The 14,881-nt window shown below is 40.6% G+C and overlaps 1 protein-coding gene across 3 annotated transcripts; it reads right to left on the bottom strand.

The window, feature by feature from the left end:
* Window positions 1–328: 328 nt before the first annotated feature.
* Window positions 329–14,406, bottom strand: FUNDC1 (FUN14 domain containing 1). Of its 3 annotated transcripts, none has more exons than XM_085548941.1 (5): window positions 13,056–14,406; window positions 11,911–12,067; window positions 10,012–10,087; window positions 1,706–1,834; window positions 329–969 (listed from the first exon to the last, which is right to left on the bottom strand). In XM_085548941.1, exons 2-5 carry the CDS (start codon window positions 11,928–11,930, stop codon window positions 892–894), a joined length of 303 nt encoding a protein of 100 aa, XP_085405067.1. In that variant the 5' UTR covers window positions 11,931–12,067; window positions 13,056–14,406; the 3' UTR covers window positions 329–891. The 3 variants fall into 3 exon arrangements, with proteins under 3 accessions (XP_085405067.1, XP_015739573.1, XP_015739563.2); XM_015884087.3 differs by having other exon boundaries at window positions 13,970–14,406; XM_015884077.3 differs by having other exon boundaries at window positions 14,272–14,406.
* Between the last annotated feature and the right edge of the window lie 475 nt (window positions 14,407–14,881).

Raw genomic sequence — 14,881 nt, 5'->3', positions numbered from 1 at the left:
ATGTGTTACCAAGCCCTGCGAAGTACTAACCCTTGTAAAATGCGCATACCAGAAGCTTCAGCTCTTCATTTCACCATTTACTCAAGTCTGAAATGGCCTCCACAGTTTACCTGTGTGTGAAACAATTATCAGATCACTATGGAGTCCTCACTTGCAACAGTTACCTGTGCACAACAATTTTATCTGTGAGTTCATCCATGTCTACACATCTGGGAAAAACAACATAGACGTGCACTTAAAACAGGAATCACAGGTAACTTGCAAATATTTGTACCAGATGCCCAAAGGCTATGCAATGAGACATTCTCTATGTATACAATGGCCAGAGTCAAAGTTAATTTTCACCTTTAATGAGCTCATGATTCTTTGTTATTTAATACTCCACAAAAAGAGTATTACAGATTTAAAGATTATTGCAGTGACTTTTGAAGAACACAGCCAGCCATGAGGCTGGAACTACATTATCATATACATTATGCAGTCATTGATACTATCTACTACGGCATGAAGAAAAATACTTTGAAAATAAACAGTATTTACTTGCAAACATAGAAATGGAGCTTTCTTTCTTACAGTATGGTTACACATCTATTTTCCAAGACTAACATTTTAAAAATGCTTGATCTTGAAAGGTCATAGACAAAAAGAGTCATGATGACGATGAACCAGTTTTGCCCAGAAATGCTTTAATGAGCACGCTGCAGTTTTTCAGCAAATCCTAGTTTTGCCAAGCTTCAAGAGGCATAAGCCTAAAATGGAAAAGCTTCCAAGTTGTCTACCTAGTCCTCTCATCTTGCTCTGGAGGGCCCAGTGATCCACACTGCTTTCTGACAGTGTGTCACTGCAACTGTTCTTTGACGTGAATGCCATCAGAAGAGATAATTCAGATCCTTACGATGCAAGGCCCAAGAGAAAGCCTCCAACAAATCCACTGGAGACCACGATGTTCTGTTTGATAAATTCTGTTGACTGAGAAGAAAAACAGTATGCATGAAGAATTGGATCCATTGTGCCCGACTGTAGCATTTCATACTTTCATCACAACTGCCTGGAACAAGCATACTGAAACTGAGAGGGAGGTCAGTAACAGGTTTGAAAACACATAGCTAGGTGGCAACTGCAGGCAACAATGGAGTGTAAACTGACTTTAAACTGACTTTAACAATACGTTTATAATACAGGTAGCTTTTGGGGGAGTTAAACTAATAACCAATTCTCATAGTAATTCCACGTCAATGCTCCTCTTTTTTAATTAAAACCAGGGAGTTGTTTTACAAACCTGGCAAAAAAAAACCCACAAAACCAAAACAGATGAGTACTGCCATCATTTCAATTTAAATCACACACACACACCAAAAGTTACTATAAAATTACTGCGCTTTTCAAAGATGGAGGCATTAGAAAACAATAACTTCACTCCATGTGAGCTAATTTCCTAATAATTAATCCTACAAAAACCACATATGCTAATTTTTGTATACAAGACTTCATGAAGTAATCAATGAATACAGCATATAACCAACAGGTGCCATTTCATTAAATAAAAAAACACACACCAAAAACTTTTAATAATGTGTACACCCTGGTTCCCATGATAATCAGAACTATGTGGTGCAAAACCAAGGAACTATTATCAACTGAGCACCACATGCAGGGGAAGGTAAGAAAATCTGGCTGTCAGGAAAGCGTATCACCTCAGACTTACCTCTTCAATTAGAGTATTGATTTCAGGTGCTGCCTTATTTGCACGCTTTTTTAACTGTTTTTTTGCCTTATTTACATCTTTCTCAACTCTCTTCCAGTCAACTTGTACATATCCACTATGACTTGCGATCTGCGAAAACAAACTGTAGTTAGTACTGTTCTAGTTAACATTTTCCGAATCAGCATATGGTATCTTTGCACTCACAGAATTCACTTGCACTGTTTAAATACTGTCTGGGCTTTTTTGTATTACAGGTGAAGGAAAAGACATTCCTCAAATTACAACAGGCACTCCAAGCACTAACATCTACGTGTAGTAAGAGCAACTGAAATTAAACAAGAAATTGCAAAGTTCAATAGACTGTTAATTTTACCAGTTTTCTATTGTTTGCTTATAAAAAAACTTATTTTTCCTTCAGCACTCAGTGAAACTTTAATTGCAAGAATAGGAAAGTAAATTTATAAGAAAAATAATAATTTTAAAAGGCAATTCCATTTAAGTTTCTTTCAAATTGACAGCATATTTGTGGCCGATAAGTATCATACTTAGAAATAATGAGAACTGTCCAATAAATAAGTATTTGAAAACAGAATTCTACAAAGCAGAGACCGTAAGCAGAAAAACTGAAACACAAACACTGCAGGTGCTGTAACAGGAGCTAGCTGTGAGATTCCATAGTACATTCAATCATCATCCCTGACTGCCTTCTTTCTCTTACTCAGATTTAGTCCTGAAAACAGGGAAACACCCTGCTACTCAGCTGTCACTGGTAGACCTCACAAATTTTCTCAAAACAATTCACAAAATACATATTTAAATGCTTATAACAACACAGCCTAAAAAACAGGCAATTACTGCATATTCTAGGTACGGTTAAAATAAAAAAACTCATCAGCTGGAAAAGCAGGAAAATCAAAACTAAGGATTACTCCCACAATATTCTTCTGAAAGAACTGTCCACCCATGGCTTGGACAAACACTCTCTTTGCCAGGTAAAGAACTGGCCGTGTGGCTGAGCCCAGAGAGTGGTGGTGAATGGAGTTAAATCCAGCCGGTGACCAGTCATGAGTGGTGTTCCCCAGGGGTAGGTGCTGGGGCCTGTCCTGTTCAGTCCTGATGACTTGGACAAGGGGATTGAGTGCACCCTCTCTGAGTTTGCAGATGGCACCAAGTTGGGAGGAAGTATCAATCTGCCTGGGGGAAGGAAGGCCCTACAGAGGGATCTGGATCACTGGGTAGAGGCCAATGGGATGAGGTTCAACAAGACCAAATGCCGCGTCCTGCATTTTGGCCACAACAGCCCCATGCAGTGCTACAGGCTTGGGGCAGAGTGACTGGAAGACAGTGTGGAAGAGAGGAACTTGGGAGTATTGGTCAACACTCGGCTAAACATGAGTCAGCATTGTACCCAGGTAGCCAGAAAGGCCAGCTGCATCCTGGTTTGTATCAGAAATAGTGCTGCCAAAAGGAGCAAGGAGGAGATCATCCCTCTGTACACAGCTCAGGTGAGGCCACACCTCAAGTACCGCGTTCAGTTTTGAACCCTCCACTACAAGAATGACAGGGAGGCCCTGGAGTGTGTCCAGAGAAGGGCAACAAAGCTGTTAGGGGTCTGGAGTATGAGTAATGGGGAGCAGCTGAAGGAACTAGGATTGTTTAGTCTGGAGGAGGCTCAGGGGAGATGTTATTGTTCTCTACAACCACCTGAACAGAGGTTGGGATGAAGTGGGGGCTGGCCTCTTCTCCCATGTAACAGTAACAAGATGAGAAGGAATGACCTCAAGTTGTGCCAGGGAAAAGAGACATAAAGAGCAGAAAAGCATTGGCAAGGGCTGCCCAGGGAGGTGGTGGAGTAACCATCCCTGGAGGTGCTCGTGAAATGTTTAGATGTTGTACTGAGGGACATGGTTTAGTGACATAATATTGGTGGTAGGTGAACAAATTGACTGAATGATCTTGGAGGTCTCTTCCAGCCTTGGTGACTCTATGATTCCATGATTTTAACTGCTAAGGCAAATAAACGTAGACCACTACTTCTAAAGGTAAATGACTTACGTAATGACCAGTTCACAAAGAGTGAGAGGGAGATTTCTCAGATACTTCCCAAGGCCATGTTTGTCAAATTCATGTAATTTATGTAAAAGTATTCTATCCAAGTGGTACAATTTGTAAATAAAATTCACATATAATGAAATTATGTAGGACAGGTATTTAAATATACAATATACTAAGCTTGGTATATCTTAAAATATAAAAAAAAAACATTTGCCTTGCATGTCTAATGGACAACCATTTACGTACGCAGGTGCTGGTGTTGCATAGCTAATTAAGGTCTGCCTAGTTAGTATGAAGACACGAAAGGGTTTTAAAGCAGTGATGCACATTTGGTCACTGGAAGACAAACAAGGGAAAAAAAATAACAAAAAACACTGAGGTGGAGGCTAGTTTTTTTTTTTTAGTTTTTTTTTTTTGTTTTTAACGGAATTCAATATTATCATAAGAATTTGAAGAAGGCCGCATTGTGGAAAGGAAGTATTTGGACTTTATATAAAGTTCAACACAATGCAAGAAATCTAAGCAAATATGTTAGTAGCAGAATATAAACAAAAGGCTTTAAAGGAAACAGTGTATCAATAGGACTAGTCTTAATTAGCTCACCTCTCCTTAGAGTACAGTCACGATGCAGAAGTTTTTAATTAAGCTTAATTTAGCACTCTAATAATTAGGGCTAGCGTTTTTGTCAGAACTCCAGTTTACACAACAATAGTTATATTACATTTCTCCCTGAATGTAGGAGCAGGGATCTGAAGTTCTGCTATGAATCTTTGTATTTATCTATGTGGCCAACAGCTCTATGTCCTGGTGGAGGCTGGTAACGAGCAGCATCCCCCAGGGGTCCATCTTGGGACTGGTACTCTTTAAAATCTTTATCAGTGACACAGATGATAGGACTGAGCACATCCTCACTAAGTTTGCTGATGACACCAAGCTGAGTGGCACAGCTGACAGAGCAGAAGGAAGAGGTGCCACTCAGAGGAACCTTGATAAACTCGAACGGTGGGCCTATGTGAACTTAATGAAGTTCAAGAAAGCAAAGTGCAAGGTTTTGTACTTGGGTTGATGTAATCCCGGAGAAGAATCTGGAGAAGAATTCCTTGAGAGTAGCCCTGTGGAGAAGGACTTAGGGGTCTCAGCTGATGAAAAACTTTAAATGAGCAAGCAGTGGGCTTACAGACTGTAAGGCCAATGGTATCCTGAGTTCCATCAGAAGAGGAGCAGCCAGCAGGGTGAAGGAGCTCATTGTCCCCCTCAACTCTGCCCTTGCCAGGACTCACCTGGAGTACTGTGTCCAGGTCTGGGGACCCCAACACAGGAAAGATGTGGAGCTGTTGGAGAGGGTGCAGAAGAGGGCCACAAAAATGATGCAAAGGCTGGAGCACCTCACCTGTTAAGACAGGCTGAGGGAACTGAACTTGTTAAACTTGAAGAGAAGGCTGCAGGGAAATCTCATTATGGCCTTCCAACATTTAAAGGGAACACAAGGGAAATCAACTTTTTAAACTGGTTGATGGTAATAGGGCAAGGGGGAATGGTTTTAAACTAAAAGAAGGGAGATTTTAGATTAGATATCAAGGGGATATTTTTACTGAGAGAGAGGTGAGGTGCTGGCACAGGCTGCCCAGAGAGACTATGGATGCCCCATCTCTGGAAGTGTTTAAGGTCACTGTGTATAGAACCCTGGGCAACTCAATCTAGTGTCTGATCTAGCAGCTGTCAACCCTAACCATGGCAGGGGAGTTGGAACTCGATGATCCTTGAGGTCTCTTCTAACCCAAGTTCTTCTATGATTCTATGAAATAAGTAATAGAAGAAAATGTTTGAGAAATAAAAATGTGCAAATACATGTTTTGAATATAAATTATATAAATGTAAGGAAAAAGCTCTGTACTTCATCGCAGTGATAGTCAGAGCCCGTGTCACATTTACTTTGGCTGCAGTCCTACTAAATCCCTAAATTTGTGTATAACTACAGAATTAACCTCAATAAATCCAAATGTCGGTACAGTAAAATGAACTTTAATATTTAAATCCTAGTTCATCATAGAAGAAAATACTACCTTACCGGCAAGTTTCCTACAATACATATATAAATACAAATTCATAAAGTACATTACTATTTTCATAGCCAATCCCTAAGATAATGGAGATAAACTATTAATACTCTATTATCATCTCCATACTTACATACCTATGTGACTAAGAATATATGTGCATGCATATCTAACTCATACTAATAAACTATTTTTGTTAAAGACCTTCCAGAACTACTGGAAAAAAGTATTTTCTAAAACGATGAATAATAATGCATCAATGCAGTATTACTACAACTACCTGTATCTCTAATCAAAGGGAGCAGAGAATCTAAAGGGAAGATCTGATTTTGGAAGTGATACAGGATAGGCATGCAAGTAATTTGTTATTATGAACCATCATTACAAGTAATGAGAAAATAATGTGCAAGAGTAAAAAATGTATACAGTAAGATGGGACAGTAGGATGGGAAGCTCTGATTTCCACAGAAGCAGTTTCCCTCATACTAAAAATGCCTAACCAAGCCCAGAAGCTCCCTGCAAGCTCCTTGTTCTCAGCTTCTTGCTGTATTTATACAGGTAAGCAACCCTCTCTGCTCTTGACAAGTTTCCATAGACCTGACGAGCCTCTAGCTTTGATATACAAAGATAAGGAGAGACTGAGAAATGATACTCCAGATGCTACATTTTCAGCCACCATCCAACTGGCACAAGAAATGCAAAACTGAATGCAGCTCTGTTACCAAGTTTCCAACCCAAAAGCACACTGCCCTCTCCTCACTTCACTGCAGTCTCCACAGCATCGTCACAGCAGGGCATTAATATCTATCTGTGCAATGTATAGCCAAGGGTAGCTAAGGGCTTGTTTTGCTTTCTGTGTTATTATTATGGTGTTTTTTTTTCCTAAGTTAAAAAATTTAACAAATATTTGAAGTCAATTTATCATTCAGATGGAATGAGGCAAAATATATCACTGAAAACAAACAGAAATACATTATTTTATGATTAAGTAAGTCAACACAAAATGGAAGAGGTGACAGCGTGTTGAGTGCGGAGCAAAAAGCATTACTAAGGATACAGGAATTTAGAAACATAGATCAGGCACTTGGTAAGAACAATTGTTTTAAAGTCATTTATTATAGCAGAACAACATGGAGTTCATACTTCTCTGCTCTGTAGGAGCTCACTGAACTGTGCACTATATAACCAAAAGTTAGAGAAGGCAACTCCCTTAGGTTTGTATCTGAGATGAGAAATTATGTTTTCCTTAGTATAGCGCACAGACATTGATTTATAACCAGCACATATGAAGAACCATGTCTTTAAAAAAAGTTAATTGATCAAACAAAGCTGTTAGAGGAATCAGCAAAAAGATGTGATAACAGATCTTAATTACAAAAAAAAAATAAAAAATAAGGCTAATTCCTTAATCTCAATTTTATTCTCCATAAATTACTTTTAAATCTTTATTAAGACTGAAAAAACATAGGGATCACATACACAAACTGGAGAAACCTTTCTACTTCTTGTACAGACTTACACTTCCAAGTGTATTGCTTTCACTTTCATATGAGCTTTTTATTCAGATACTGACATCAGGTGCTGGAGAAAAAGAATTTCAGGACTGAAACGTTTTACTGAACGGGCTTTACATAAGAACGTTGCCTTCTGTAGTTCTTGGTTGAGTAGGTAATTACGATGTCAATATTGCAATCAGGAGCTTAAACCAAATCTGCAGCTTCAGAAAAGCGCAGAGAGAAAATGGAAGTTTCTAGTCACGCGCTGAAGCGTTCCTCTGCCCATTTAAGGGGAAGCGCTGAACATATATTCAGAAGGAAATTAACATCACAATGTGTGATCTTTAAATGAAAAAATTAAAGGCTACAGAAATGTAATTATACTACAGAATTTATGACTCAGCTTTAAAAATGCAAAACGCTTTGAATTGAAATGAAAGAGCGAGACATTTATTTCAATCCCTTCCAAGAAAATCTGATCTTGCTTAATTAAAGATATAGGCAACTCGATTTAAAATATGCAACTTATTTTTTCCTCTTGGATAATATTCCTTTTCAGATACACTATAAATGAGATCAACCACGAAATCAGACACTCAAACAAATGGCAAACCAATTTACTGTACAGACAGCTCCCTAAGCTTCACAGCTCAACAAGCAAAACACTGCATAAGTTATAAGTTTCAAGCGATTTCTATTCTTCTCTATCTACAGGTTTGAACTTTTCAGCTTCCTGTAGCGAGAAGCACTAATGCAGGGACTTGCAGGCAATGTTCTGCCAATTGCTCCTGGATTCCAGACTTCTCTGTTCAGCAGACTCTACAGTCATATTTAGATAAAAACTGACATTTAATGAATTAAGACCAACAGCGCACTATATGGGAAGAGAGATTCTGCTTATTTAACTCAATGGGAAAGAACGATGAGTACTTTCAAGATTCACAGACTATCTATAAATCATATAAAATTCAAATATTCTCTCATGATGCAGAACTACACAGTGTGGGCTAAAGAACTGAGGGCTTTTCAGATTGGTTCATTTGCTGCCATTGCATGTTTTGCACAAAAATTTACATGTGTTTGCTTCTAAATCCTTACTGATTCAATATACCTGTAACAATCTCAGGCTGGACATTAGGAAGTATTACTTCTCGGAAAGGGTAGTCAGGCATTGGAATGCACTGCCCAGGGGGGTGGTGGAGTCACCGACCATGGGAGTGTTCAAGAAACGTTTGGATGTTGTGTTGATGAATATGATTTAGCTGGGAAGTATTGGCAATGGTTGGACTAAATGATCTTCTAGGTCTTTTCCAACCTTGATAATTCGGTGATTCTGTGAACATTCATCCCCTGTGTTTTGGTACAGGTCCAATAAGCAATGCTTTCTGGGATATTTAAACAGGTCATCCATGCACCATGGTGAAAGAGAACAAATAATACCATGAAGCTTCATATCAGAAGCGTTTCTCTGACTCATCACATTGTTGTTGATGCTTGCCTTTGTGTAAATTGAAAATAACTGAGTAATTCAAATCCACGTATGTACTATACTTACTGAAAACAAGCTAAACCAAATAGTTTGAAAAGCATACATTCACATGTGGAATGGGATTGCAGTGTTTATGTTTAACAAGAGGGAAAAATAAAAAAAGAATGGTCATGAAAGAGTACTTCACACAACTGTGACGTCTTGCTGCTTTATACAGTAGGAATGGCAGGTCCTACACTAACCACCCTGATCAGCAGCTGGATCTAATAGCCATTGCCACCAAAGGAGCAAATGAAAGTGGGATGGGTTTTTCAGAAGCCCTCCAGGGCCGTGATGGCAAGAATAAAAAGAAACTATTTTTAATGCTCTGACTCAAAAAAAAATGGTGTATTATTTGAATGAACCCAAGCAGGCACCAGTCTATTTCCCCATTTAAAGAAAAAAGACAAGCTCACGGATACAAAGATGTGAAAAATGCTAGTGAAGAAATTAAAGTTACTTGGCGTCTCACAGAAGAATACGTAAAATTCTCCTTCACTTAAAGCCTTTTCACTTATTCAAAGGATATTGGGCAATATGTCCTCCCCTAATACAACATCTGATGAAAAATGTAAATGGTTATACTGGATGTCACTGTAAGATTTTTTAGACCTGAAATTCAGATGAACAGAGGAATGCAATGAAGCTATCAGACCTTCAGAGGTTTAGTGGATAAAGCCAGTGAAGAAACCTTGGGGAGAAAAAGGAACAGCTTGGCTTCATAACTGGACCAGAGTACATATTCCAGGTGACTGCCAACACAGCCCAGTTTTCTTAAAGCACTGATAGAATTTAAATATCTATTTTAAATAAATACAGCTTACATACCCTATTTCTCTAAACATAGTCTAATCTGAAAATGTTGAATCACATACAGCATTTATTTCTATACATAAGTTTCCTTTGGATTAATACAAACCACAGTAAAGGATGGAGTAGATTCTGAATTAGCACTTTTTTCTTTTTTTTTTTCTTTTTTTTTCTTTTTTTTTTTTTTTGCTTCTTTTGCACACAATTTTCCATCTGAAATTAAGTTTTGGATCGGTAACATGAAAAAGATGAAGTAGATAAGAAGCCTTCCTAATTAAATTTTACCCAGCAGCTGAGTTGTTTTCCTCCTGTTTAAGTAAATAACATTTGCCAACTTAGAAAGCATGAAATTCTACATACTTGAAGCAGAAGAAAGCCACCACCTACTGCAGTTGCTGCAAGCTTTCCGACTTTCTGGAACAAAAATCCCGCACACCTTAGGAGAACAAAACAAAAAACCCAGTCCAATGAGGCAGTCTGCTGTACAATGCCGCAGTCCAACATTCCCGACGGCGACAATTACTATTAAGTTTTTCATTTAACAAAGCAAATGTATCATTTCACATCTTTAAAATTTCCGAATATTTAATACAAACAACGTTTAATGACTAATGTCTAACACAAAACAACATGAGCAATGGTTGCTAGCTTACGGCTGCGCAATGGCCCCTTCAAGGTAAGCTTGAGATCTCCAGGCTCTGTTTATATGTAAAAGTTACATGCTGCTATTGAATACAGAACTTTAATAAAGAACAATATAGCAATATAATATACATGTGCCATTATAACTATTCCCAAGTGGAAGGTTAATATATTACACTATTGTTTACTCAGCTACACAGTCTATAACTTGATTCCCAGCTAAAAAGAAGTTACATCCCTACCACAAGTACTAAAAGCTGGTGGAAAAATAGGTGGATGGAGCAGGGAAGGGCACTCTCTTGAGACATGGCCTTGGTCTATTTTTAACGGATCAAGGCAATTTAGAAATCCATTCTAAACATGCTTCCATCAAATGGGGACTGGCAGAGATACAGGTATAGGAGAACAGTTTTGGCAGTAAGGCGCCTATGGAGGTTACCCCCTCCAGTTCCCAAACTGGGCCAGCTGCAAAGCCAAAGCCAAGTTCCAAGCAGAATGAGGTTGCTTGGGGTCCCACTCCAGCAGGCGTAGGATATTTCCAAGGCTGACAGTCCCTTAATCTCACCAGGTACATCCTCTGGGGTATGTTCTGTCCCTCCTAATCTCACGCACTGGATGATTTTTATTTAACTCTGCATATGAACACTGAGTTCATATTTATATAAATGAACACACATACACATATGTATATACACATACACTGAAATACAGTTTCCACATCTTTCAATCAGCCATTTTTACGGTTGCCAGATCCCATTAACTATTTCCGAGTAATTTCACAGTTTGTGTATATACATCTAGAGAAGTTATTTCAGAGGTAAATCAAACTCTAGATGGAAAGCTCCGCCTACATTCCCTAAGCAGCACTAAACATATAAACTATCATTTCATTTTAGCCTATTTCACCTTCCAAAGCTTGCTTAGCTCCATTTTAAAAGTTTCTGTGCAACCATAATGTTGTTTTCCACTGAACTTAACACTCTTGGAATACTGCAGTAAACAAATACAAGTCAAGCACCTTTCACAAATAACAAAATACCTTGACTTCAAGATTGTGGCCCCATTTCCCTATTCTCATACACACTATCTACTTGTCACCATAAATTATTTTAGCACAGCTATATTGTAGCAGCCACTCTCACGTTAAGAGAAGAGACGCTGTTAGGCTGATCGAAATGGCTCCAGTTTAATTTAGGGTAACAAAGACATCTCTTTAAAGTGAGGCTCTTAATGATATATCCTGACACATATTCCTGTCTTCATTTCTGTCACCAATGAAGTACATCTCAGCCATAGTATCATAACTAGGCCTCTAAATCTACACTAGTAAGTAAATCTGCTTTTCCACAGAAGTAAAAGTTACATGCAGTAAATTCCCATTTACTCCTAAAACTTCTAGAGTTCTGCCACTTCTTCAAGTCCTTTTCGCAATAGCTGGTATGAGTTCCCTTAAGTAACTGGTGTGTTTTATTACAAAAAAGACCTCAGAATGAGGAGTCAGCAGTAAAGGGAAATCTGTTAGAGAAAACACATGTATATGCTTCAAACAGCCTTGGAAAGAACTCTTCAAAATACAGCTAAGAGCCCTAGTGCAGTTATAAAGTAATGTTCCCTCACCAGCCAGTTACTCCACCCATCACGATCTGCGTAGCTACAGAGTATTTTTCTACAATTGGTCCTGAATTCCGGCCGAACAAACGATTCCACCAATGGTGACGCCTTGCGTATTCTGTTAGATCCAACACTTCATAGGAATCGTCATCACTATCGTGTTCTAAAAAAGAATAAAGAAGAAAGAAGTTATTTTTTCAGTTACACAGTGCTCTAACATTCTACTGAAAAAATTTAAATGAATAACCCACCAACAAAGAAGCAAACATTAACAGAACCGTGTTTGGTATTAGTTGGCTAAAAGAATAGCTTAAAAAGCCGTATAAGGGCTACCTATGGTCCTGCTTCTCCTTGAGATCACAGAATCACAGAATTGTAGGGGTTGGAAGGGACCTCTAGAGATCATCAAGTCCAACCCCCCTGCCAAAGCAGGATCCCTACACCATGTCACACAGGTAGGCGTCCAGTCAGGTCTTGAATATCTCCAGAGAAGGAGACTCCACCACCTCCCTGGGCAGCCTGTTCCAGTGCTCCGTCACCCTCACTGTAAAGAAGAGTGAAGAGATCTGGCTGATGTACAGAACACCCTGCTACAGGATGCTGCAGGTACCAAAAGCTGATTGCAGACTCCGAGTAACAACTGAATAAATTAAAGGTTTTCAACAAACAAACAAAAAAGTCATCAAGTGCTATCGGACAAAGGCAACAACCAAAGCTGATGACGTCCTGAGGAGGAGATCAAAAGAAACATTTTGAGAAACTATTGCTACGAGCTTACCCTGTTTTTCCTTCTTACTTCATTTCGGAGCTAATGGCTTTCAGATGCACGGCTTTCATCTGACACAGTATAATTGCTGTCATGATCTTTAGCCACATGCAACACATCTAATTTAAGAGAAAGCTCAAGCTCCTCTTTTCCATAGCCCAAAGTTCTGAAAGACTGAGAATTCCCAGCCTTGTGTTCTCCATAGAGGGCTACACACCAGCTTGACTAATTACTTAAGAACATGCACTAGAGTTCCTGTTCCATAACAGATGAAATAAATGAAGCTAGAAATTTAATTAAATTCTGCAATTTCGGTATAATTCTGTCAACATTTCCAAAATAGGCCTCCTACAACTTCAAATTAAACATCATAAATACCACTTACATTCAAACATCAAAGGGAAGAGATAGTCTCCTTTCATAAAGGAATGTTTTAAAAGCATATCATGGTTCTCCATGGATACACGCAGGAATTAAAGTCTGTTTCTGTTATGAATACTTAAGGTGAAACTCAGTTCAGTGACAACGCTGAGACATCAGTAAGAGAAGCCACATTACTACCTGGAATCTTAATAACTGCTGATGTAAACATTCTTTTTTTAACTCCACTATTTGTGACCTAAGAGCTAAAGAATGCAGGCAATACACATGCAGGCATGAATTCTTTCCCTCCGTGCTCCTAATTACTTGAACATAATTAGACCCATAATGTTAAAAGTTGCTACAGAAAGTTATTTCCAGCTTTTCAGTGCCGATAGTTCACGAGAAGATCACAGAATCACAGAATTGTAGGGGTTGGAAGGGACCTCTAGAGATCATCAAGTCCAACCCCCCTGCCAAAGCAGGCTCCCTACACCACGTCACACAGGTAGGCGTCCAGGCGGGTCTTGAATATCTCCAGAGAAGGAGACTCCACCACCTCCCTGGGCAGCCTGTTCCAGTGCTCCGTCACCCTCACTGTAAAGAAGTTCTTGCACACATTTGTGCGGAACTTCCTATGCTGTAGTTTCATCCCATTACCCCTTGTCCTGTCCCCACGCACTACTTAAAAGAGACCAGCCTTGCCACTATGGCCCCCACACCTCAGGTATTTATAAACCTGGATCAAATCCCCTCTCAGCCTTCTTTTCTCAAGGCTTTTCTCAAGATAACATGATGAGCCTCAGGCTGTTAGACATTAATAATGTAGGGCCAGAATGAAGCCACAGCTCACACAAACAACGTGCTCTGTGTCCAACAGCACTGTTTGATGATGTCCCGCTGATACATGACCTTCTCTGTACGTGACATTAAACTCACCCTTCGCAGCCATACAACTCCTAGCTATTCAAACCTACGCACTTCAACACAGGTATATGAAGGCACCAGGTGATGGGGAAGGTGATGGGGAAGGTGAAGACGTGGCTCCCGTTCCCACATCGCACCGGGACACCCACGGCCCGCGCATGGAGGCCGCCTTCAGCTCCGCCCACAGGGCCGGCGGTAACTCGGGGCACGGAGGCTCCCTGCTCAGCGGGGTGAAGGCCGCCCTCAGCCCTCGGCCGGCTCTCGCGCCTCCGCCCCTTCCCTACAAGGGGCCGGGTCCCCGGGAGCAGACTGACCTGGGGCGGTGCGGGGCCTCCGCGCTGCCATGTTGGCTGCTGCTGACAGCAAAGCCAGGCCCGGGGCCGTGCTGTCTCCACCCCCTCGGCCGCTCTGCGCCGCTGGTGGCCGCCTCCTCTGGGCCGCGAGATGGTAGCGCGCAAGCGCGGGCCCGTCCTTTCTTTCCCCCATCCCCGAGCGGGCAGAGGGGCGTGGGGTGATGTCACAAGCAGCGAGGGGGTCCCCGCGGCCCGAGGAACTGTGGGGGATGTAGTTCTACAAGGAGGGCGGCCATTTTGGCATACGGGTCCTTCAGGGAGGGAGCTGAACGAGAATGGAGAAGGCTGGCGCAGTTAGCTTGGACTAACACAGTTAGTCCTATTGGTTATTTTCACTTCCACAGGTGTTGATCACACAGAATCACAGAATCACAGAATGACCCGGGTTGGAAGGGACCTCAAGGATCATGTAGTTCCATCCCCCCTGCCTGGCAGGGCCACCAAACATACACATTTACTACATCAGGTTGCCCAGGGCCCCGTCCAACCTGGCCTTGAACACCTCCAAGGACGGGGCATCCACAACCTCCCTGGGCAGCCTGTTCCAGGGCCTAACCACTCTCCTAGTGAA

The sequence above is a fragment of the Coturnix japonica genome, chromosome 1 (assembly GCF_054131305.1).
Source record: "Coturnix japonica strain WE chromosome 1, WE-NBRP24, whole genome shotgun sequence".
NCBI classification, from domain to species: domain Eukaryota; kingdom Metazoa; phylum Chordata; class Aves; order Galliformes; family Phasianidae; genus Coturnix; species Coturnix japonica.
This window is presented reverse-complemented; position numbering and strand designations above follow the sequence as displayed.